The following is a 23,081-nucleotide window of genomic DNA, read 5'->3' as shown; positions in this document are numbered from 1 at the left end:
ATGTGGAGATGCCGGCGTTGGACTGGGGTTGGCACAGTAAGAAGTCTCACAACACCAGGTTAAAATCCAACAAGTATATTTGGAATCACGAGCCTTCGGAGTGCCGCTCCTTCATCAGGTGAGTCAGCGCTGCAAAAGCTCATGATTCCAAATAAACCTTTTGGACTTTAATCTGGTGTTGTGAGGCTTCTGTGTTAATGTGAGTTGCAAAACGTTGACATGCGTGGGATTACCTTTTCAAATATATGCTTTCATTATCCAGATTGATTCCAAACTCAAAAAAAAAACCCCTTTTTTTTAAATTCAAGGAAGCCTTTTACACCATAGAAAATATTCTTTCCAATTGTATCACAGCTTGGTATGGCTTCCGCTCTGTCCAAGACCACAAGAAACTACAAAGTGTCGTCAATGAAACCCAGTCCATCATTCAACCCAGCCTCCCATCCATTTACTCTGGATGCACTTCCCGCTGCCTTGGAAAAGCAGCCAGCATAATCAAGGACCCCGCACACCACGGACATTCTCTCTTCCACTTTCTTCAGTCACCTTTTTGTTTCTTGCGCGCTATACAGGCAAAGCACACTATTCATAGAGTACATAGAGGAGAAGGAAACAAGAGGGTACAAAATGTGTTACAGTTATGGATAGGGTATAGAGAAAGATCAACTTAATATGAAGTAGGTCCATTTAAAAGTCTGATAGCAGCAGAGAAGAAGCTGTTCCTGAGTCAGTTGGTACGTGACCTCGGAGTTTTATATCTTGTTCCCTGATAGGAAAAGGTAGAAGAGAGAATGTCCGGTGTGCATGGGGTCCTTGACTATTCTGGCTTCTTTCCCAAAGCAGTGGGAAGTGTAGACAGAATCAATGGAAGGGAGGCTGGTTTGTGTGATGGACTGAGCTATGTTAACAACCCTTTGTAGTTTTTTGCAGTCTTGGACAAATATTGTTGTTCCTTTGCCAACCTTTGTTTCCTCACCCCAACACCAAACCCTCATCAGTCATTGCTCAGAAAGCCTCCCCAGTCTCCAGCTGAGGAGCAGGTTCAAGGAGATAAAGATTCATGAAGTATTGCGAGGTGATTGCAACAGTCTTTTCTGCTGCCTAATACAGGGAGCAGCACTTGGATGTCCTTGGAAGTGACCTCATGAAGAACTGAATGCAGTTATATGCAAAAACTGCCTTTCATGCACGATTACTTCTGTATGCTGATTGGAAAGACTGGAGGCCTGCAAATGCTTCCTTCCTGATTAGATGCAGAGAGGGATAATGAACACTAGTACTTGCCATGAGTACATCAATAAACTCACTGATGCCTGTCACTCCCTCATTTCCAAAAGGCCAATAACAACCTCCCAGGGTTAGACTTTACCTCAGTGTTCTGAGGAGTAAAACGCCTCTGTTCAATTCCACACATTGTGGAAGTAAGTATAACTAAGCAGTGTTGAGTTTTGCCCCTGTGAAAGGGAACAGGAATGGTTCTGAATCCTGCCCAATCTTTGTATTGGTGCTGGGGGTTTCAACAGGTGTGGAATGGGTGACTATCACAAGGATGCGTCCGATCATATTGCGGCTGAAAATTGAATGTTTGCAAACACGTCTACGTGTGTTTGTATTCAAGGAAAGTAAATGACTTAAGAGTGGTCCCTCTCACTCTGCATCTCCAGGTGTGATAGTGGGCCGTGGGAGACTTTTAAATTACATCGGAACCAGAGCCTGAGATAGGAAAGCTAGAACATTGGCTTTGGAGAGGGCTGTACCAGTTTGCCAGAATGTCCGCAAACCAGTTCTTGTATACACTTCCCACTGCCTTGGCAAAGCAGCCAGCATAATTAAGGACCCCAGGCATTCTCTCTTCCACCTTCTTCCTTCGGGAAAAAGCTACAGAAGGCTGAGGTCACGTACCAACCAACTCAAGAACAGCTTCTTCCCTGCTGCCATCAGACCTTTGAACGGACCTACCTCGCATTAAGTTGATCTTTCTCTGCACCCTAGCTATGACAGTAATGGTACATTCTGCACTCTCTCGTTTCCTTCTCTATGAATGGTATGTTTTGTCTGTATAGCACGCAAGAAACAATACTTTTCACTGTATGTTAATACATGTGACAATAATCAAATCAAAAAAAAATCAAAACCATTTTTCATAAAATTCATTCAGGAAACCAGGGGAGCTGGTAGTGTAACGGCATTATCACTGAACTAGCAATCCAGAGAGCCGGGTTCGAATCCCACTATGGCAGATGGTGAAATCAGAATGGAATAAAAACTTTGGGGCGGCACGGTGGCACAGTGGTTGGCACTACTAGTTCACAGCACCTGAGATCTAGATTCAATTTCAGCCTGGGGTGCCTGTGTGGAGTTTGCACCTTCTCCTGTGCCTGTGTGGGTTTAGAAACATAGAAGAACTACTGCACAAACAGGTCCTTCGGCCCACAAGTTGCACCGAACATGTCCCTATCTACCTATAACCCTCCATCTTACTATTTTCATGTACTTATCCAAAAGTCTCTTAAAAGACCCTAGCGAATCCGCCTCCACCACCACTGCCCTCCGGGTGCTCCAGTTTTCTCCCAAAGATAGTCCAAAGGTATGTAGGTTAAGTCAATTGGCCATGTGAAATTAGCCCTTAGTGTCCCAAGATGGATAGGTTTGGGGAATGAGTGTGAGAATATGTGGGTTATGGGGATAGGGCAAGATGCTCTGCCGGAAAGTCGGTGCAGATTCAACGGACTAGTTAGATGTAGAAACGTCAACCGAGGGGGGGACACTGAACACTGGTATTTGCCATGCAGGCTCAATGGGCAGAATGGCCACCTTCTGCAGTGCCACTCAAAGAAATTTCATAGAATTATAGATCATAGAATCCCTACAGTGCAGAAGGAGGCCATTCGACCCATTAAGTCTGCACTGACCATAATCCCACCCAGGTTCTATTCCCATAGCCCCATATATTTACACTGCTAATCCTCCTGAACTAGGGTTGATTTAGCATGGCCAATGAACCTGACCAAAAAACATCTTTGGACCGAATACTTCAGCCTGTATATGATTCCTTCCTGATTCAATGCAGAAACATCAACTGAGGGGGACACTGGACATTGGTTTCCACCCTGTTGTGCATGTGGGGTGTGTACATGAAGCACAACCAGTCTGATTAATTAGCAGAGCTCAAGGGACTATGAGTCACCAGAAGGGGAAAAGAAACAGACAGAATTAGAACACTAAGTAAACTGTTTGTTCTTCATACCAGTTAGTAAACCAACAGCAATGATGGGACTCATCTGGTAAAGACCTATCTCTGCCAGTTTTACATGTGTGTTTGCGAGAGTCCCAGACTCAGCCTGAAACTGCCAGATGAGATACTTGCATCTCTCTAAATGGGGAACAGCTGCTGACTGGCCATCCCATAACCCAGCAGCTGCAAAGTGCTTTCCCAGGACTCAGACCTTTAACCCTGTGAGACCTGGCACCCAGATGTTGAGAGACAAGCTTCATCAACAGAAGCACCGGGCGAAAAAAATATCCAAAGAGTTAAAAATCACAACGTGATGATTCTGCGTGAAACTCTGACGCAGTTACTGAGCAGCTGATGAGTAGCTGGAGGAAGATAAAGAGTGAAGCATCAACAACTTAACCTTCAGACAAGTGTCTATAATGTAGTGTAAATCCCCAAGGCACTTCACAGCAGCATCATCAAACACTACAGCGGACACTGAGTCACATGAGAGGATGTTTGGACGGGTGACTAAAAACTTGATCCAAGAGATAATGTCTTAAGAAACATAAGAAATAGGAGCAGGAGTAGGCCATCTTCGAGCCTGCCCCGCCATTCAATAAGATCATGGCTGATCTGTCGTGGCTCAGTTCCACATTCCTGCCCTCTCCCCATAACCCTTAATCCCCTTGCCTATCAAAAACCTATCAACCCGCGTCTTAAAAATATTGAGCGAGGCAGCCTCCACCACTTCAACGGGCAGAGAATTCCAGAGATTCACCACCCTTTGAGTGAAGAAGTTCGCCTCAACTCCGTTCTAAACCGCACCCCCCTTTATCTTGAGGCTGTGCCCTCTAGTCCTACTGTCCTTTCTGAGCCGGAAGAGCCTCTCCACCTCTATCCTATCCATCCCATTCATCATCTTATATGTCTCAATGAGATCTCCCCTCATTCTTCTAAACTCTAACGAGTACAAGCCTAGTTTATTCAGCCTCTCCTCATAGCTCAACCCCCTCAACTCCAGTATCAGCCTAGTAAACCTCCTCTGCATTCCCTCCAAGGCCAAAATATCCTTGCGTAAGTGCAGCAACCAAAACTGTACACAGTACTCCAGCTGCGGCCTCACCAGTGCCCTGTACAGCTGCAGCAAGACCTCCCCACTTTTATATTCAATCCCCCTTGCTATGAAGGCCAGCATCCCATTCGCCTTCCTGACCACCTGTTGCACCTGCAGGCTGGGTTTTTGCGATTCATGCACAAGGACCCCGAGGTCCCTCTGCACCGTCGCATGCTGCAGTTTTTCACCATGTAAGTAATAGTCCTACCTACCATTATTCCTACCAAAGTGGACAACCTCACATTTGCCAATATTAAGTTCCATTTGCCAGTTCCTGGCCCATTCGCCCAGCCTATCTAGATCCTTCTGCAGACTCTCCACACCCTCTGCACAATTTGCCGTTCCACCAATCTTGGTGTCATCAGCAAATTTCGACACCATACACTTGGTTCCCTCCTCCAGATCATCTATATAAATGGTAAATAGCTGAGGCCCCAGCACCGACCCCTGGGGCACTCCACTAGTCACCATCCGCCAATCCAAATAGCACCCATTGACCCCCACTCTCTGCCTCCTATTTGACAACCAATCCTCTATCCATGCTAACACCCTACCCCCAACTCCATGCCCCCTAACCTTCTGTAATAACCTCTTGTGAGGCACCTTGTCAAACGCCTTCTGAAAAATCAAGAAACACCACATCCACCGGCTCTCCTCTATCCACCGCCCTAGACACGTCCTCATAGAACTCCAATAAATTCGTCAGACACGACTTCCCCTTAACAAAACCGTGCTGCGTCTGCTCTATCAAACAATTCTCCTCAAGATGCCTCGCTATTTTCTCCTTGATCACGGATTCTAACATTTTACGTACAACAGACGTTAAACTAACCGGCCTATAATTCCCTGCCTTTTGCCTGCCACCCTTCTTAAACAACAGCGTAACATTAGCCGTTTTCCAATCTTCCGGCACTTCCCCAGAATTTATTAGTGCCACAAGTGGGCTTACATTAACACTGCAATAAAGTTACTGTGAAAATCCTGTTGTCACCACACTCCAACACCTATTCAGGTACACTGAAGGAGAATTTAGCGTGGCCGGAACATCTTTCAGACTGTGGGAGGAAACCGGAGCACCTGGAGGAAACCCATGCAGACACGGGGAGAACATGCAAACTCCATACAGACAGTGACCCAAGCCGGGAATCGAATCCATGTCTCTGGCACTGTGAGATAGCAGTGCTAACCACTGTGCCACATGGTGCCAGGGATTGGTGGTGGGGGGTATTTTCATCTTAGGATGGGAATACCAAAGCTTAGAGCCCAGGTACATCAATGGCATAACCATTAAAATAAAAAGTGTACAAGAATGCAAAGATCTTGTAAGGTTGGAAGGAACAACATCACGAGGCATTTGGACACAAGGAAGAGAATTTTAAAACTTAGATTTTGTCAAAATATCAATGAAGGTCAGTAAATACCAGGATGATGGGTGACTAGAGCTTCATGCAAGTTTGCTAAAATGTGCATGTCTTAGTGTACTTTTCTTCAAATGGGCAGATAATGGCCTAGTGGTATTATCACTAGACTATTAATCCAGAAATTGAGCTCAATTCTGGGGGCCTGGATCCGAATCCTGTCACAACAGGCGGTGGATTTTGGATTCAATAAAAAATATCTGAAATTAAGAATCTGCTGATAACCACGAAACCATTGTCAATTGTGGGCAAAACCCATCTGATTCACTGATGTCCTTTGGGGAAGGAAATCTGCCACTCTTACCTGGTTTGGCCTACATGTGACTCCAGAACCACAGCAATGGAGTTGACTCTCAACTGCCCTCTGAACAAGGACAATTAGAGATGGGCATCAAATGCTGGCCAGCCAAAGATACCCATGTCCCATGAATAAATCTTTTTAAAAATCCTTCTATATCCCATACTGTAGTGCCATACTGACATTCTGGTTCACATTGGCACTGCTGTTACAACAATTTTTAATCAAAGTCATGCCAAATATTGTAAGTGGTCGACATTTTGTCTCTTTCACAGTAAGGGGAAGTGATGGCATCGTGGGGATTTATCCTTCAGTTTGAAAATTCACTGTCACTGGGTGGCATGATACAAGTAGTCCCAGCTTGAATACAGGATCATTAAACCAGAAACTTCTGGGATCCCGGGTTCGAATCCTGCCACGGCAGATGGTGGAATTTGAATTTAAATTTAAAAATCTGGAATTAAAAAAACTACTGATGACCATGAAACCATTGACAATTGTCAGAAAAACCCACTGGTTCACTGATGTCCTTTAGGGAAGGAAACCTGCCATTCTTACTTGGTCTGGCCTACATGTGACACCAGAGCCACAGCAATGTGTTTGATTCACAACTGCCCTCCAAGGGCAACTAGGGATGGGCAATAAATGCTGGCCAGCCAGTGATGCCCATGAATGAATAAAAAAAACTGAGTTGGGACCCATACACTCCCACCAAAAAAAAAAATCAACTCACATTACTCTATCACAGAAGCTGTTTGTAGCTAAATGGTCAACTGGTCTTCTTGCACTTACCATTGCTCAGCTGTTCTAATCATCAGCCTCCGTAGCTTTGTCAGAAACCCCGGCTAGGTACATGAATGTATTTTATTTTTTGTTGATACTTTCCGCTCACCCCATCCTGAGTTTTCTTCCCCTTGAACTGGCCATTCCTCCTCCTATGTTGCATGAAAATAACATCCAGCATTTGTCCTCCCCAGTTATCGCCATTTCCTGGGTCCACCATGCAGAAGGCGGTGGTAGGCTGAGATATACATAATAGCCATGCCATCCCCCAGGGGAGACCATGTTGTGGCTCCAGCTCGCTCCAACATTACCCCAATCTCTTGCATTGGCCTTGTTCACCCTCATCTCTGAGGTGGCTTTGCCCTTCTCAGTGACCAATCATCTCCCTTGACACTGGCAGATTTGGAAGCCAGCCAATGCCAAGCTCTTTCTCTGTGGCTGGAGCCCCAATTTGCATCTTCAGTGATCCTCGACCCATAAAAACAAGCCAGGGTTGTTGCAAAGGTGGAGACCTGAATCAGAGTTCACCATAAGGAATCCAAACCCATGCAGTCGAGGAATCCTGATCCCGGAATTTAAGGTATGGAATAAGTGCACCATCGTCTCACAGTCAGCACTGGGATATGATAAATATTTTATTCACCTATTATCTGAGTCAACAACTTATTTCTACATAGCATCAAGGGGAGGCAATGCCCAAATGGTAGTATCATTAAGTATTAACCCAGAAACTCAGCTAATGTTCTTGAGGGCCCGGGTTCAAATCCCACCACAGCAGCTGTTGGAATTTGAATTCAATAAAAAAAAATCTGGAATTAAGAATCTACTGATGACCATGGAACCATTGTTGATTGTTTGGAAAAAACCATCTGGTTCACTAATGTCCTTTAGGGAAGGAAATCTGTCGTCCTTAACTGGTCTGGCCTACATATGACTTCAAAGCCTCAACAATGTACTTGATTCACAATTGCCCTTGAAATGGCTGAGTAAGACATTCAGTTCAAGGGCAACTAGGAATGGGCAATAAATGCTGGTCAGCCAACGACACCCATGTGGCACAGTGGTTAGCACTGCTGCCTTGCAGCACCAGAGACCCGAATTCGATTCCCAGCTTGGGTCATTGTCTGTGTGGAGTTTGCAGGTTCTTCCCATGTCTGCATGGGTTTCCTCCCAGTGGTCCAGTTTCCTCCCACAGTCCGAAAGACGTGGTTAGGGGCACTGACCCAAACAGGTGCCGGAGTGTGGCGACTAGGGGAATTTCACAGCAAGTTCTTTGCAGTATTAATGTAAGCCTTACTTGTGACTAACACTTCACTTGTAAAGAAAATCTAAAACAATCACCAAAATCTCTTTTTTTTAACTAATTCGTGGGACATGGGCATCATTGGCTGGCCAGCATTTATTGCCCATCCCTTGTTCCGAAGGCAGCTGTGAGTCAATCACATTGTGGCGGCTCTGGAGTCACATGTAGGCCAGACCAGGCGAGGACAGCAGATTTCCTTCCCTAAAGGGCATCAGCGAACCAGATGGATTTTTCTGACAATTGACAATGGTTTCATGATCATGGATTCTTAATTCCAGAAGTTCTTTATTTAATCCAAAGTCCACCACCTGCCATCGTGCGATTCGAACCCAGGTCCTCTGAACATTACTTGAGTTTCTGGATTAAGCACGTGGCGATAATACCACAAGGCCACCGTCTCCCCGGTCTCACTGTCGTTCATACTGGAGGGATGTCACGGGTCCTGGCTGATGGCACACCCCTGATGACAAAAGGGGTGCATTTGACAGGAAATCCCGTTGACAACAGCAGGACAATAAGGTCCCCCCACCAGCGCACAAAGCATTGCTTCCCGCTGCCACAAAACACACCACGGAGAAGGAGAGGAAAATCCCGCCCAATATGCTTGACAGGAACGTAATAAAACAACAGAAGGCACTGAGCCTCATGAGCAGTAATGTTGATCAGGAGCTTGGGCCCGGGTTTAAGGAACATCTTTAAACAGGACAGCGGGGGAAAGGGGGAAGGTTTGGGTGAGAGGGAGGGTGGTGCTTCCAGCCTAGGTACAGCCACCAATGGTGGAGCAATTCCAATTGGGGATGCTCAGGAGTCCAGGATTACAGCAGCACAGATATCCCGGGAGGGTCGCAGGGCTGGAGGAGGTTACAGGAATACAGCTGAGGCCACAGAGGGCTGAGTTGCAGGGCTGCACTGCTGCTCTTGGGAGTTCGTGCCTAAAAAGGTGTTGCTGGTTTCAATTACTGCACCAACGTCCTCGCACAAATGGTGTTGTTATTATGGAAACACTGGCACACAAACCTCGAATCACCAGCTGAGCTGCGGCAGAGCCTCTATCACGTCCAGCTGGGAAGCGGGAAACAAGCCACCAATTGTTCTGGCCCAGACAACAAGCTTGTCTCTAAGACATCCCACTAAAAGCAGCCTGAGCAACCTCTGTGTGATCGGAGATACAAGTATGTAGGAATGTAAGTATAGTGAGGAAGGCATGCGTTTGTACAGCTATGGGTTAGTCAGCAATGCCCCTGCCTGCGGGGCTTTAGGTTCAAATCTCGCTCCTCACCTAGAGCAAATAAATCCAGGCATTCCAATGTGGTACTGAGGGAGTGCTGCACCGTTATTAATGCTATCTTTAGGATGCCATGTTAAGTGGAGACCCCCAACTTCCCTCTTTGGCGGATGTGAAAGACCCCACGGCACTATTTTGAAGAGGAGCTCAGTCCCCGAGGTTCTGACTAATATTTATGCCCCAATCAACATCACACACGAAAAAAAACAAGATTGCACAGACCCGGGACACCAGAGAGAGTTCATTTTTCCTTCTTCAAAATGGCACATAAGAACATAAGAAATAGGAGCAGGAGTAGGCCATCTAGCCCTTCGAGCCTGCCCCGCCATTCAATAAGATCATGACTGATCACCCTAGGCATCTTTCACATTCATCTGACTGACAGGAAAGTGGTTCCTCTGACAGTGCAGCATTACCTCACTGCTCCCCGAGAGTGAGGCTTGAACCGGTGATCTTCTGTCTCCTAGCGAGTGCTACCACTGAGCCATGCGTAACACCAGCCACGGGGCTGATTTAAACTTGGGAAGGCAATGGCCTAGTGGTATTACCATTAATCCAGAAACACAGCTAGTGCTATGGGGACTCAGGTTCGAATCCTGCCACTACAAGTGGTGGAATTTGAATTCATTAAAAAATATCCAAATTAAAAACCTAGTGACGGCCATGAAACTATTGTCGGAAAAATCTAACTGGTTCACGAATGTCCTCTAGGGAAGGAAATTTTCCGTCCTTACGTGGTCTGGCCTACATGTGACTCTCGAGCCACAGCAATGTGGTTGATGCTCAACTGCCCTTGGGCAACTAGGGATGGGCAATAAATGCTGGTCAGTCAGCGACACCCATGTCCACAAATGAATTTAATAAACGGGTGGTAGAAGATCAGTTGGCGATCACATTGAGGTTCCAGGAAAGGGGAATCAATCAAGGTGTTTAAATGGCAGATTGGCATCCACCCATTTCTGTCATTGCCAGACATACAAAAATGTTCTTCCAAACATCAAACCATGTACAAATAATGGAACTAAGTTCCCCTCCTCCAGGCAGATTTCCAGTGGGTACTGGACTTCTGCCTGGCTCCCCTGATCGACACAGTAAAAAGTCTGACAACACCAGGTTTTAGTCCAACCTATTTATTTGATAATATACCCACAAGCTTTCGAGGGGACTGCCTCTTCGTCAGGTGAATGGAGAGTTCTGGCCTCAGACAGAGCATATAAAGCACAGACAGTTTAGAGATTACTGATTAAAATGATCCCCTGATCGACCCATATGCAAGGCTCCTGACTGGATTACTACCAGCGAGAGGAAGGCCACTAGTGCTTGGCTGTGTAATCCTGCCAATGCTTCATGACCCTGCCGCTGGGGAGCCAAAGGAGGCAGGCAGGCCGTTAACCTGACACCGTCACGCTGGAGGGCAGCCCAACAAGGTGCAGCTATGTGTGATGGTAAGTGAGGGCAAAACAAGTAAGAATGAAGAGGCCGCTTCATGACCTTTGCCCTCCGTTGGGCCCACCACCACTATTCACATAATGGACTCAGGAAGCAGCAATGACAGGTGCAAGGGAAAAGAACAGAAGCCTAGGCCCAACACTTCTACCACCATTAGCTTGCAATTCCAGGCAAGGATAATCCATTCCCAGATTCCTGCAACTCACTATACACCATCAATTAATGATTGAGCGTCATTGCCCCTGTCACTGTTTAAAAGGCCATTTGGGGTAGAGGGGAGGTGATGGCCTAATGGTATTATCACTACGTATTAATCCAGAAACTCAGCTAAGGTTCTGAGGACCTGGTTCAAATCTCACTGCAGTAGCTGGTGAAATTTGAATTCAATTTTTTTTAAATCTGGAATTCAGAATCACCTGATGACAATGAAATCATTGTCAATTATTGGAAAAAACCCATCTGGTTCACTAATGCCCTTTAGGGAAGGAAATCTGCCATCCTTACCTGGTCTGGCCTACATGTGACTCCACAAGCAATGTGACTGACTCTCAACCGCCATAGAGTCATAGAGGTTTACAGCATGGGAACAGGCCCTTTGGCCTAATTTGTCCATGCCGCTTTTTTTTTAAACCCCTAAGCTAATCCCAATTGCCAGCATTTGGCCCATCTCTCTCCATACCCATCGTACCAATGTAACTATCTAAATGCTTTTTAAAAGCTAAAATTGTGCCTGCCTCTACTACTACCTCTGGCAGCTTGTCCCAGACATTCACCATCCTGTGCGAAAAAAATTGTCCTCTGGACACTTCTGAATCTCCCCCTCTCCCCTTAAACCTATGCCCTTTGGTTTTAGATTCCCCTACCTTTGGGAAACAGGGACAGACAGGAAGAATCTCATGTGAGAACACCATCCACCAGGGACATGGTACACACTCTTGCAACTCAGCCAACGTAGTCTACCTGATACGCTGCAGGAAACGATGCCCCCGAGGCATGGTACATTGGGGAGACCATGCAGACGTTACAACAACGGATGAATGAACATCGCTCGACAATCACCAGGCAAGACTGTACTCTTCCTGTTAGCGAACACTTCAGCGATCATGGGCATTCAGCCTCTGATCTTTGGGTAAACATTCTCCAAAGCGCCCTTCACGACATACGACAACGCAGCGTCGCTGAGCAGAAACTGATAGCCAAGTTCTGCACATGAGGACAGCCTCAACCGGGTTCATGCCACACTATCTGTAACCCCCATGATTTGCCTGGGCTTGCAACATCTCACATACTGTCCTGTCTGGAGACAATACACATCTCTTTAACCTGTGCTTAATGCTATCTCCACTCACACTGTCTGCACCTTTAAGACTTGATTAGCTGTAAAGACGCGCATTCTAATCAGCCTTCCGTAAACTGAGTGTGTGCCTTTGTATGCCCTGTTTGTGATCAGAACTCCCCACTCACCTGACGAAGGGGCAAAGCCCCGAAAGCTAGTGGTGTTTGCTACCAAATAAACCTGTTGGACTTTAACCCGGTGTTCTGAGACTTCTTACAGTCCAAATCTGGCATCTCTACAATAAATGCTGACCTTCCAGCGATGCCCATCTCCCATGAATGAATTTTTTAAAAATCTAGCATGATTGGATTGGAGGGAGACGGGGGGCAGGTGGAATGTACGAAGTTATTCATGGGACAACCTGAATTAGATGTGTTTGTCCTGCTGCTAAATTTGTTGGGGGGTGGGAGGACAGCAGACTCTGAAAACTGGCTTTAGCCTTCTCAAACATTTATACAGTGAGCCTGACACCCACTGAAAGATCTTATCAAGGAATTAACAATGAGCAGAGCAGGAAGTCAGGTCAAAAAGTTTAAAAATAACTTTGACCTGCATTTTTCATCTTATTTACCATTTGAGAAACGGGGCGGCGGAGGAGAGAGGGAAAAAAAACTCTCTTTCTGGCAACGAATGCATTAGGCGAGAGCCCACAACAAAACAGTTTACGTTTCGTCCAGAATGCGGTATCTCGGTCATCCACGCCACTTTTTGGCGAACTTCTTTTTATATCCTGCCTTAATTCCAAGTCAGCTCCTCCCCCATGACAGTAACATCTCTTTTCAGAAGATGACTTCCCTCAATTGTGGCCACAAGCACATTTCACAGCTCATTACTCAGCACCGAGCAGTCAGCGCTTGACACTGGCCAGTCAAAGAATGGAGTCATGTTCATCACAAGACTCAGCTAGTGGCTGATCAGAACGTTCCATCAAGCATTTCATTCCATTACTCATCATCTCACACATCGGCATTCAAAGCACTTCTTGTGGATGAGGCCTGAGGTAAATTTTATGAAGGGAAAAACACTCAGAATTCAGGGATCTGGTGGGAAAATGGGCTGACGTAGAGGATCAGCTGGCATTTTGGGGTAAAATATACCTTGCTCAAGGGGCCACATTATTAAAATTAAATAATTACACCTGCTCCAAGTTCCTCTCGTCAAAAGATAAAGGTAAAACGCGTAGCTATATTGGATGAGAATTTAGCGGCAGTTTTTAATTTTTGTGTGGGCGGCACGGTGGCGCAGTCCGCACAGTTAGCATTGCTGCCTCACTGCTCCAGGAACACGGATTCAATTCCCGGCTTGGGTCACTGTCTGTGCACAGTCTGCACGTTCTCCCCGTTTCTGCGTGGATTTCCTTAGGGTGCTCCAGTTTCCTCCTACAGTCCAAAACACGTGCTGGTTAGGTGAATTGCCGTGCTAAATTCTCCCTCAGTGTACCCAAACAGGCGCCAGAGTGTGGCGACTCAGAAATTTTCATAGTAACTTCATTGCAATGTTATTGTAAGCCTTCTTGCGACAATAATAAATAAACTTGTAAAGTATCACCACTGAAACCACGCACAAATTCAATGTGATCATCCATTCCTATATTCCGTGTGGCAATTCTGAACTCAGTTGAAGTTATTTTGGAGCTGATTACATCACAAGCAGCCAGCCACGAGGATAAACGTCCTTAGCGCTGTTAATGATACATCTAGGATTCGACCATACTGGCATCAACAAAGACCTAACAGAACATTTCCTTCATGACCTTAAGAGTTGCAGTCATTTTTTTCCCCTCACATGTTTACCTCGCTGGCATCTGGAGCACAGATTTTTCACATTCCTGGGGAAAACAATTCCCGAAATGTTTCTTCAATCAGTGTAAATGCCTCTTGTTCCCAGATGTTTTGGAGTGAACGGGAAGGAATGTTAAATACCTATTCTGATCAAAGCAGAAGAGTTCACACTGGGCACAGAGATCAAAGGAGGAGGTGTTATTATTTCTTTAGTGTGGACCCAACACTACATCAGCAATCAGTTTGGAATGTCTGTACAGGCCTAATCCTTAACTTAACTTTGGGCCTCATCACTCCAAGCCAATCAGGCCTGCCAATGCAGCTTGCCAATCTGGAATTTGTTCATGTATGTTTGTTAGTATCACAAGTTGGCTTACATTAACACTGCAGTGAAGCTACCGCAAAAATCCCCTAGCCACCACCATCCGGCGCCTGTTCGGGTACATGGAGGGAGAATTTAGCACTTAACCAGCACATCTTTTGGACTGTGGGAGGAAACCCACACAGACACAGGAAGAACATGCAGACCCTGCACAGGCAGTGACCCAAGCTGGGAGCTGAACCCAGGTCTTTGGCGCTGTGAGGCAGCAGCGCTGTCCCTGTGCCACCTTGCTGTTCTTGGGATATGGGTGTCGCTGGCGAGACCAGTATTCATTGCCCATCCTGAATTGCCCTTGTGAGGGTGGTGGTGAACTGCCACGGCAGCTCGTGTGGTGAAGGGGATTCCAGAACCTTGGCTCGGCGATAGTGAAGGAACAGCGACGTAGTTCCAAGTCAGGGTGCTGACTGACTTAGAAGGCAAGTCGCTGGTGGTGGTGTTCCCATGTGCCTGCTAATGGGAAGGCAGAGTGGCAAGCACTGCTGTCTCACAGCACCAGGAACCTGGGTTCGATTCCAGCCTTTGGTGACTGCGTGGAGTTTGCACGTTCTCCCCATTTCCTCCGGGTGTCCCGATTTTCTCCCACAGTCCAATGATAAACAAGTTCGGTGGATTGGCCATGCTATATTTCCCCTTGGCGTCCCAAATATGTGTAGGTTAGGGGGATTAGAAAAGAAAATGTGTGGGGTTATGGGGAGAGGTCAGGGGGTTGGCCTGACTAAGATACTGACTCAGAGAGTCGGTGCAGACCTGATGGGCTGGATGGCCTCCTCCTGCACTGTAAGGATTCTACAATTCTAATGATTCTATCCTTGGCTATAATCATAGAAATCATAGAAACCCTACAGTGCAGAAAGAGGCCATTCGGCCCATCGAGCCTGCACCGACCACAATCCCACCCAGGCTCTACCCCCATATCCCTACATATTTTTCCCAAAAACTTATACATCTCAGGACACTAACAGGCAATTTTAGCATGGCCAATCAACCTAATCCGCACATCTTTGGACTGTGGGAGGAAACCGGAGCAACCAGAGGAAACCCACACAGACATGAGGAGAATGTGCAAACTCCACAGACAGTGACCCGAGCTGGGAATCGAACCCAGGTCCCTGGAGCTGTGAAGCAGCAGTGCTAACCAATGTGCTACCGTGCCGCCCAAATAATGCATAGTGCAACAACCAGATTTAACACACAATATCGCAGCATTACGGTACCAGGAATAAGTTGAGATTCAGCAAAGTTGTGCCTTTCTTGATGTAGATCTTCTCTCAGCAACTAAGGATCAGAAGTGTGTTAGATGTAGACGCAGAGCAGCCTTTATTCTGCCCTCTGAGTGCACTCACCAATAGTATCAATGCTGGCGTGTAACAGTTCATTCAATGTGGCAGATCTTCCTATGTTGATCGATCCCATGGTCCTTCTGGGCTTATCAGAGGGTGTGGGTCATTTGCGCTTCCCAGAACAACATCTCAACTTGCCAGCAGGTCTCATTGGCACACAGGAGAGGCCGTGTCTCAGAAGCACTTAGTACTCAGCTGGGAAAAGAAACAATGCAAAATGTGAAACATTTGTTTTGCCATTACGAGACTGAAATGTATTTGTTTAACTTCTAATCTTTGAAAGCTTTGTGCTTTACATTTTAAAGCAGCACAGAGAGGTAATGGAGCAGTGGTATTGTCACTGGTCTAGCAATCCAGAGACTGAGGATAATGTCCTGAAGACCCAGGTTCGAATCCCACCAGGGCAGACGGTGAAATTTGAATTCAATAAAAATCTGGAATTAAAAGTCCAATGACAATCATGAAATCATTGTCGGAAAAATCCATCCTGTTCACTAATGTCCCTTTAGGGAAGGAAATCTGCCGTCCTTACCCGGTCTGGCCTACGTGTGACTCCAGAGCCACAGCAATGTGGTTGACACAAGGACAGAAAATGCTGGAAAATCTCAGCAGGTCTGACATCATCTGTGGAGAGAGAACAGAGCCAACGTTTCAAAGCCATCTGTGGCTCCAACAAAGGGTCATCCAGACTTGACACATTCCCTCTCCACAGATGCTGTCAGACCTGCTGAGAGTTTCCAGCATTTTCTCATTTTTGTTTCAGATTCCAGCATCCACAGCATTTTGCTTTTAATGTAATATGGTTTGTGTGCAAATGTCCCTCAGGGCTGGGCAATAAACACTGGCCCAGCCAGCGAAGTCCACATCCTACGAACGAATCAAAAAACCATGGACAGCCTGAGAGGCAATAGTTGCATAAACACCTTGATTTTAACAATTCTCTTCCTGGGCCTTGTCCCTCTCCATCTCTGTAATATCCTGCAGCCCCACAACTCTCTGAGAGACCTGCGTTCCTCAAATTCTATGGCCACTCTTATACCATTGCTGTGACATTTGTGGCCATAACTTCAGTCACCTCAGTTCAAGCTCTGGAATCTCCTCCCTACATCTCTCTGATTCACTACCTCGCATTCCTCCTTTAAGACACTTCTCCTGTGAGGAGCCATGTGACGTTTCTTTACGTTAAAGGTGCTATGCAACTATAAGTTGTTGCTGTCGATGCTCTTCCTACCTTCCCTGGTCACAATATGCTGCCCAACTATCGTCATCAATGGGAACAGGCCAGGGCCACCTGCTTGGTGAGAGATGCCACTGAACAATGACCAAAAGAAAGAAAGAGAGAGGTGGGGTTGTGCAGGTTAGGTGGATTAGCCATTGTAAATTGCCCCTTAGTGTCCAGGGATGTACAGGTTTGGTGGATTGGCCATGGTAAATTGCCCCTTGGTGTCTATGGATGTGTAGTCAGGTGAATGGGCCATGATAAATTGCCCCTTAATATCTATGGACGTGAGGTTACAGATATTGGATGCAAGGTCGAGGGAGGCTGGGTTAGGTGCTCTTCCAAAGTGTCAGTACAGACTCAATGGACCAAATGGCCTCCTTCTGCACTGTAGGGATTCTATCACGAGGAAGAAGTATGCAGAATCCCACGATAGCCCGACTACCAGTTTGGAAGAGCAAAACCACAGTAGCAAGGGGACTAAAAAAAATCTTGAGAAGATAAGATAGTTCAAGGATCAAGGATGAACCTCGACTGGTTAGATGGTTAAGGTAAGTGAGCCAGGACAGTACAGAACTCATTTTAAATCTGTTACAATCGGATCAGCCACGATCTTATTAATGGCAGAGCAGGCTTGAGGGACCGAATGGCCGACTCCTGCTCCTTGATCATATGCTGACATGAAGTCCAGTTTATTTAGCACCTGGGTCTCAACATTTGAAGTCCAGCTGCCTCCAGAATCAGGCATCTCGCCCACAATTTTTTCTGCCTTTATCAACTCATCCTAAAGAGCATTTGAACATTTTAGCACAAAGTTGCAACCCCTACCATCCCTGTACATTTAACAACGCAAAGGGGCGTATCTCACTTTCTCATCCATCTGCAGAGATCCCAGAGCAGGGCGTGAAGACTGGAAGCATTGAATCCCTGCAGTGCAGAACGAGGCCATTTGGCCCATTGAGTTTGCACCAACTCTCCAGAAGAGTACCTTACCAGTCCCATCCCTCCGTCCCATCTGCTCATTTAACATGGCCAATCAACCTAACCTGCACATCTTTGGACTGTGGGAGGAACACAGTAAGAAGTCTCACAACACCAGGTTAAAGTCCATCAGGTTCATTTGGTAGCAAACGCCACTAGCTTTCGCAGCTCTGCTCCCTCTCTCACTTCCCCAACATCACCTCACTCGCTCCTCCACCAGCCTCAATTTTAACCTCTCCTCCATCACATTCTTCAACATCCAAGGACTCTTTAAGACACCCTTCTTGCTCAATGCAAACACACACACCCCTTCCACAGCCAGAGAAACAATTCTAACACTCATCAACCTACACTATTTCTGATGGAGGAAGAAGGATTAAAAACAGCTTTTCAATAAATGCCGATCTTTGGTCTTTTATGTCTGAATCTGTTGAATGACTGACTGTTGGCTGAAAAACAATCAGTTGCCCAGGGCACTGCACATGATCAAAATCAAATGGGAATTAGACAATAGTGCACAGATGAAATTCAGTCCCTCTATAAAAATCATCCACTCTGTCCTCATATTTAGAGATCATGTAGGTTTTAGGTTTTGTTAAGCAGTAATTTGCAGGGGGTGGGGGGGGGGGGCACAGAGAAGTACAGTTCTTTGGAGTTTCTCTGCAGTTTTGGTGGAGGAGTTAGATAGAGCACCATCATTGGTGGGAGGGTGTAAGTGCAGTGTGACATGTTTACATTGGCCATTTGTATTACAGATGTGGACAGAGGAATTCAGAATGGGAATAGAATCAGCTCAAAGACATGAAAACACAAATAGACAAAAAGCGCACACTGATGCAAATATATGGAAAGTTGTACAAATCAAGGCAAAAATGCTGTTACAATCCAGCCAAGCCTCTTCCAGTCCAAGATTTTTTTTATTCATTCGTGGGACATGGGCGTCGCTGGCTGGCCAGCCTTTATTGCCCCATCCCTAGTTGCCCTTGAACTGAGTGGCTTGCTTAGCCATTTCAGAGGGCAGTTGAGAGTCAACCACATTGCTGTGGCTCTGGAGTCACATAAAGGCCAGACCAGGTAAGGGTGGCAAGATTTCCTTCCCTAAAGAGCATTTGCGAACCAGAAGGGTTTTTCCAACAATCGACAACGGTTTTGTGGTCGTCAGTACGCTCTTAATTCCAGATTTTATTATTAAAGTCAAATTTGCCGTGGTGGGATGCGAGCCAGGGATCCTAGAGCATTAGCTAGTTTCTGGATTAACAGTCTGGTGATAATACCAGTAGACCATCATCTCCCAGTGATAACCCCCTGAAGTTTGTCTGTAGTCTCTTACCCAATGAGAAATCCCAAGAGCTACTAAACTGTTTTTTTAAAGGATTGGCATGTCTTTATTTGAAGGAAGAGGAGAAGAAACAAACTGTTGAAGGTGTTGGCATGATGCGGTTCAATGACAAGAATGAGCGAAGATGTGTGCATTGGGTGGATTGACCATGCTAAATTGTCCCTTAGTGTCCAAAGATGTATGGGTTAGGTGGATTGACCATGGTGGACGCATGGGAATGCACAGATGAGGCAGTGGAGTGAGCTGCTCTTTCAGAGTGGGTCAGAAAAGACTTGTTGGGACTGGTGGCCTCCTTCTACACTGGAGGGATTCTATGCTTCTTTGCTTCATAGAGTCATAGAGGTATACAGCATGGAAACAGGCTCTTTGGCTCAACTTGTCAAAGCCGTCCTGCTACTTAAACCTCTAAGCTAGTCCCAATTGCCCACATTTGGCCCATATCCCTCCATACCCATTGTACCCATGTATCTGCCTAAATGCTTTTTAAAAGTCAAAATTGTACCCGCCTCTACTACTACCTCTGGCAGCTTGTCCAGACACTGGCCCAATTGATCAAGATCCTGTTGCAATTGGAGATAATTTTCTTCACTGTCCACTATGCCACCCATCTTGGTGTCGTCTGCAACTTACTAACCATGCTCCCTATATTCTCATCCAAATCATTAGTATAAATTACAAATAACAGTGGACCTTACAGTTTCTCTTAACTTTAGGTCACCTATGCCAGAATATTTGCGAGGATGTTCTGATTTAACATAGAATCACATAAACCGGTATAACATACATGACCTTGTGTTCCAATACATTCATTCGACAAAACTAGAACACTGACACTAAAGGTTGGGCAGCAATGAAGAAATTTCATTCCCACCAATCACATTCTCCCTTCCCCAATCCCAACTCTTCTACGCACCACCAGCACCTTATGTGAGGCGACGAGTTTGCAATGCAAATAAACCACCTTCAGCACGTTTCAAATGTCCATTCACTTAGCAAACAGTTTTGCAAAAACTTGTCCCTAGTCAGCGTGCAACTTAGCCCCATACATCACCACCTGACCCCATTATACCAGTCTCACCTGCTCTAACAACGCCTGCACCCCCCCCCCCCACCACCTTAATTTTGCAAAAAAGATAACAGAGTAAAAAATATTCAAAGCATTGCAGGAGTGCAAATGTTACAGAGGAGGTGGTGTGCTGGAAGTCTTAAAGCGCATCAAGGTCGATAAATCCCTGGGACCTGATGAGGTATATCCGAGAACATCGTGGGAGGCTAGGGAGGAAATTGCGGGTCTTCTAGCCAAGATATTTGAATCATCGATAGTCACAGGTGAGGTGCCTGAAGATTGTAGAGTGGCAAGTGTTGTGCCTTTGTTTAAAAAGAGCTGCAGGGAAAAGCCTGGGAACTACGGGCCAGTGGGCCTCACATCTGCGGTGGGTAAATTGTTGGAAGGTATTTTGAGAGACAGGATCAGACATTTTGAGGTGCAAGGGCTGACTAGAGACAGTCAGCATGGCTTTGTGAGTGAAAAATCATGTCTCTCAAATTTAATTGAGTTTTTTGAAGGGGTAACCAAGAAGGTAGGTGAGGGCTGTGCAGTTGATGTCTACATGGACTTTAGCAAGGCCTTTGACAAGGTACCGCATGGTAGGTTGTTGCATGAAGTTAAATCTCTCAGGATCCAGGGTGAGGTATCTAAATGGATACAAAATTGGCTTCTTGACGGAGAATTGTTTTTCAAACTGGAGGCCTGTGACCAGTGGTGTGCCTCAGGGATCAGTGCTGGCCCACTGTTATTTGTCATTTATATTAATGATTTGGATGAGAATATAGGGGGCATGGTTGGTAAGTTTGCAGATGACACCAAGATTGATGGCACAGTGGACAGTGAAGAAAGTTTTCTCCAATTGTAATGGGATCTTGATCAATTGGGCCAGTGGGCTGATGAATGGGAGATGGAGTTTAATTTAGACAAATGCAAGGTGATGCATTTTGGTAGATTAAACCAGGGAAGGACTTATTCAGTTAATGGTAAGGCATCAGGAAGTGTACAGAACAAAGAGATCTATGGGCACACGTTTATAGCTCCTTGAAAGTGGAGTCACAGGTGGACAGAGTGGTGAAGGTGGCATTCAGCATGCTTGGTTTCATTGGTCAGAACATTGAATACAGAAGTTGGGACATCTTGAAGTTTTACAAGACACTGGTAAGACCACACTTAGAATACTGTGTGCAATTCTGGTCACCCGATTATAGAAATGATATTATTAAACTAGAAAAAGTGCAGAAAAGATTTACTAGGATGTTTCCGGGACTTGATGGATTGAGTTATAAGGAGAGGCTGAATAGACTGCGATTTTCTCTCTGCAGCATAGGAGGCTGAGGGGTGACCTTATAATGAGGGGCATAGACAAGGTAGATAGTCAACATCTTTTCCCAAAGATAGAGGAGTCTAAAACTAGAGGGCATTGGTTTAAGGTGAGAGGGGAGAGATACAAAAGGGTCCAGAGGGGCAATTTTTTTCACACAGAGCGTGGTGAGTGTCTGGAACAAGCTGCCAGAGGTAGTAGTAGAGGCAGGTACAATTTTATCTTTTAAAAAGCATTTAGATAGTTACATGGGTACGGTGGGTATTGAGGGATATGGGCTAAATGCGGGCAATTGGGATTAGCTTAGGGGTTTTAAAAAAAAAAGGTGGCATGGACACGTTGGACCGAAGGGCCTGTTTCCATGCTGTAAACCTTCATGATTCTATATGCAGGTTAGGTGATTGGTTGATAAGTGCCTTCATTTTTCTAAGTCAGGCAAGTAGGTTAAACTCAGAAATTTAATTAATTGCCTAATAGGATCTGATGTTAAAAATTAACATGGCCAATGCACCTAACCTACACATCTTTAGACATTAAGGGGCAACCTTACATGGCCAATCCACCTAACCTACACAATTAAGTCTTCTTCAGCCCAAGTCTTACATTTTATTTAAATTGCTTCCTTATAAAATAAAACGACATTATAAGAAAGGCAGCAACTGATGGGGGAGCAGATGAGTGCTTATTTAAGTCTTTAGTTTATGTCTGTTGAACCAATTACTGATTTAATAAATGAAGTCATAGCAGGGCACCTCATTTGCATTCAATGCATATTCTGTTCCATGTGGGAACTCCAGGAGCCTTCTCATGTTTGAAACAGCCAAACGTGCAGAATATCCAACAGTTTAGCTTTGGAAAAGCTTTTAAAAACAATAATTTGGGCCAACTTTAGCAGTGGCTTGGACAAATGGGGGTTAGTTAAGGTAAACAAGCATGGGTTTGTGAGGAAACTCTGTTTGACAAATTGTGTTTTGATTGAGATTTTTGATGAAGTAAGAGAGAGAGGGAAGATGGGGGTAATGTGGTAGATGTAATGTACTGTAGCCAAACAGGCCATCTAAAATGGCGTTTTGTAAAGCACTCTGGGATAACCGGGCAAGAAACTAAACCGACAGGCTGCAGTTTAAAGACAGAGACAAACAGGCTGCAACCCTGATGAGTGAATACACAGGATATGGGCCATCTCCAGGATGAAAGAGACTTTCTGATCACACTGGGTTGTGTGCCAGACATAAAGGCACCGTGAATCCTTATTTAGGAGGAAGGTATGTGGCCTATGTGCCTACAACACATACAGGCATGGCCGCCAGGGACACACCCAGAGATCGGTGTGGTAACACCTGATTGGACTCTTATCGATCAGGGTGATCAAGTCCTGATCGATTGATTGGCAATGGCCAAAAAAAGGGCGTGAAGCCAAATGGGGTATAAAGGATGCTGCACAACCAGGAATCGCTCTCTCTCTCT

The 23,081-nt window shown here is 45.7% G+C and overlaps 1 protein-coding gene across 7 annotated transcripts in view; it reads right to left on the bottom strand.

The window, feature by feature from the left end:
• The window catches only part of rasgrp3 (RAS guanyl releasing protein 3 (calcium and DAG-regulated)), a 116,294-nt gene that overhangs the window by 57,526 nt on the left and 35,687 nt on the right, over positions 1-23,081 (bottom strand). For all 7 annotated transcript variants that reach the window (XM_080200731.1, XM_080200727.1, XM_080200732.1 and 4 more), the window contains one exon: positions 15,710-15,901. In XM_080200731.1, the coding sequence (XP_080056857.1) occupies positions 15,710-15,779 (70 nt within the window). In that variant the 5' untranslated portion in view covers positions 15,780-15,901. The remainder of the gene's footprint in view (positions 1-15,709; positions 15,902-23,081) is intronic.

This window comes from Carcharhinus amblyrhynchos, chromosome 12, assembly GCF_965287045.1.
Source record: "Carcharhinus amblyrhynchos chromosome 12, sCarAmb.v2.hapA, whole genome shotgun sequence".
Classification (NCBI taxonomy): Eukaryota; Metazoa; Chordata; class Chondrichthyes; order Carcharhiniformes; family Carcharhinidae; genus Carcharhinus; species Carcharhinus amblyrhynchos.
The sequence above is the reverse complement of the archived record's forward strand: the minus strand, read 5'-3'. Positions and strand labels throughout refer to the sequence as shown.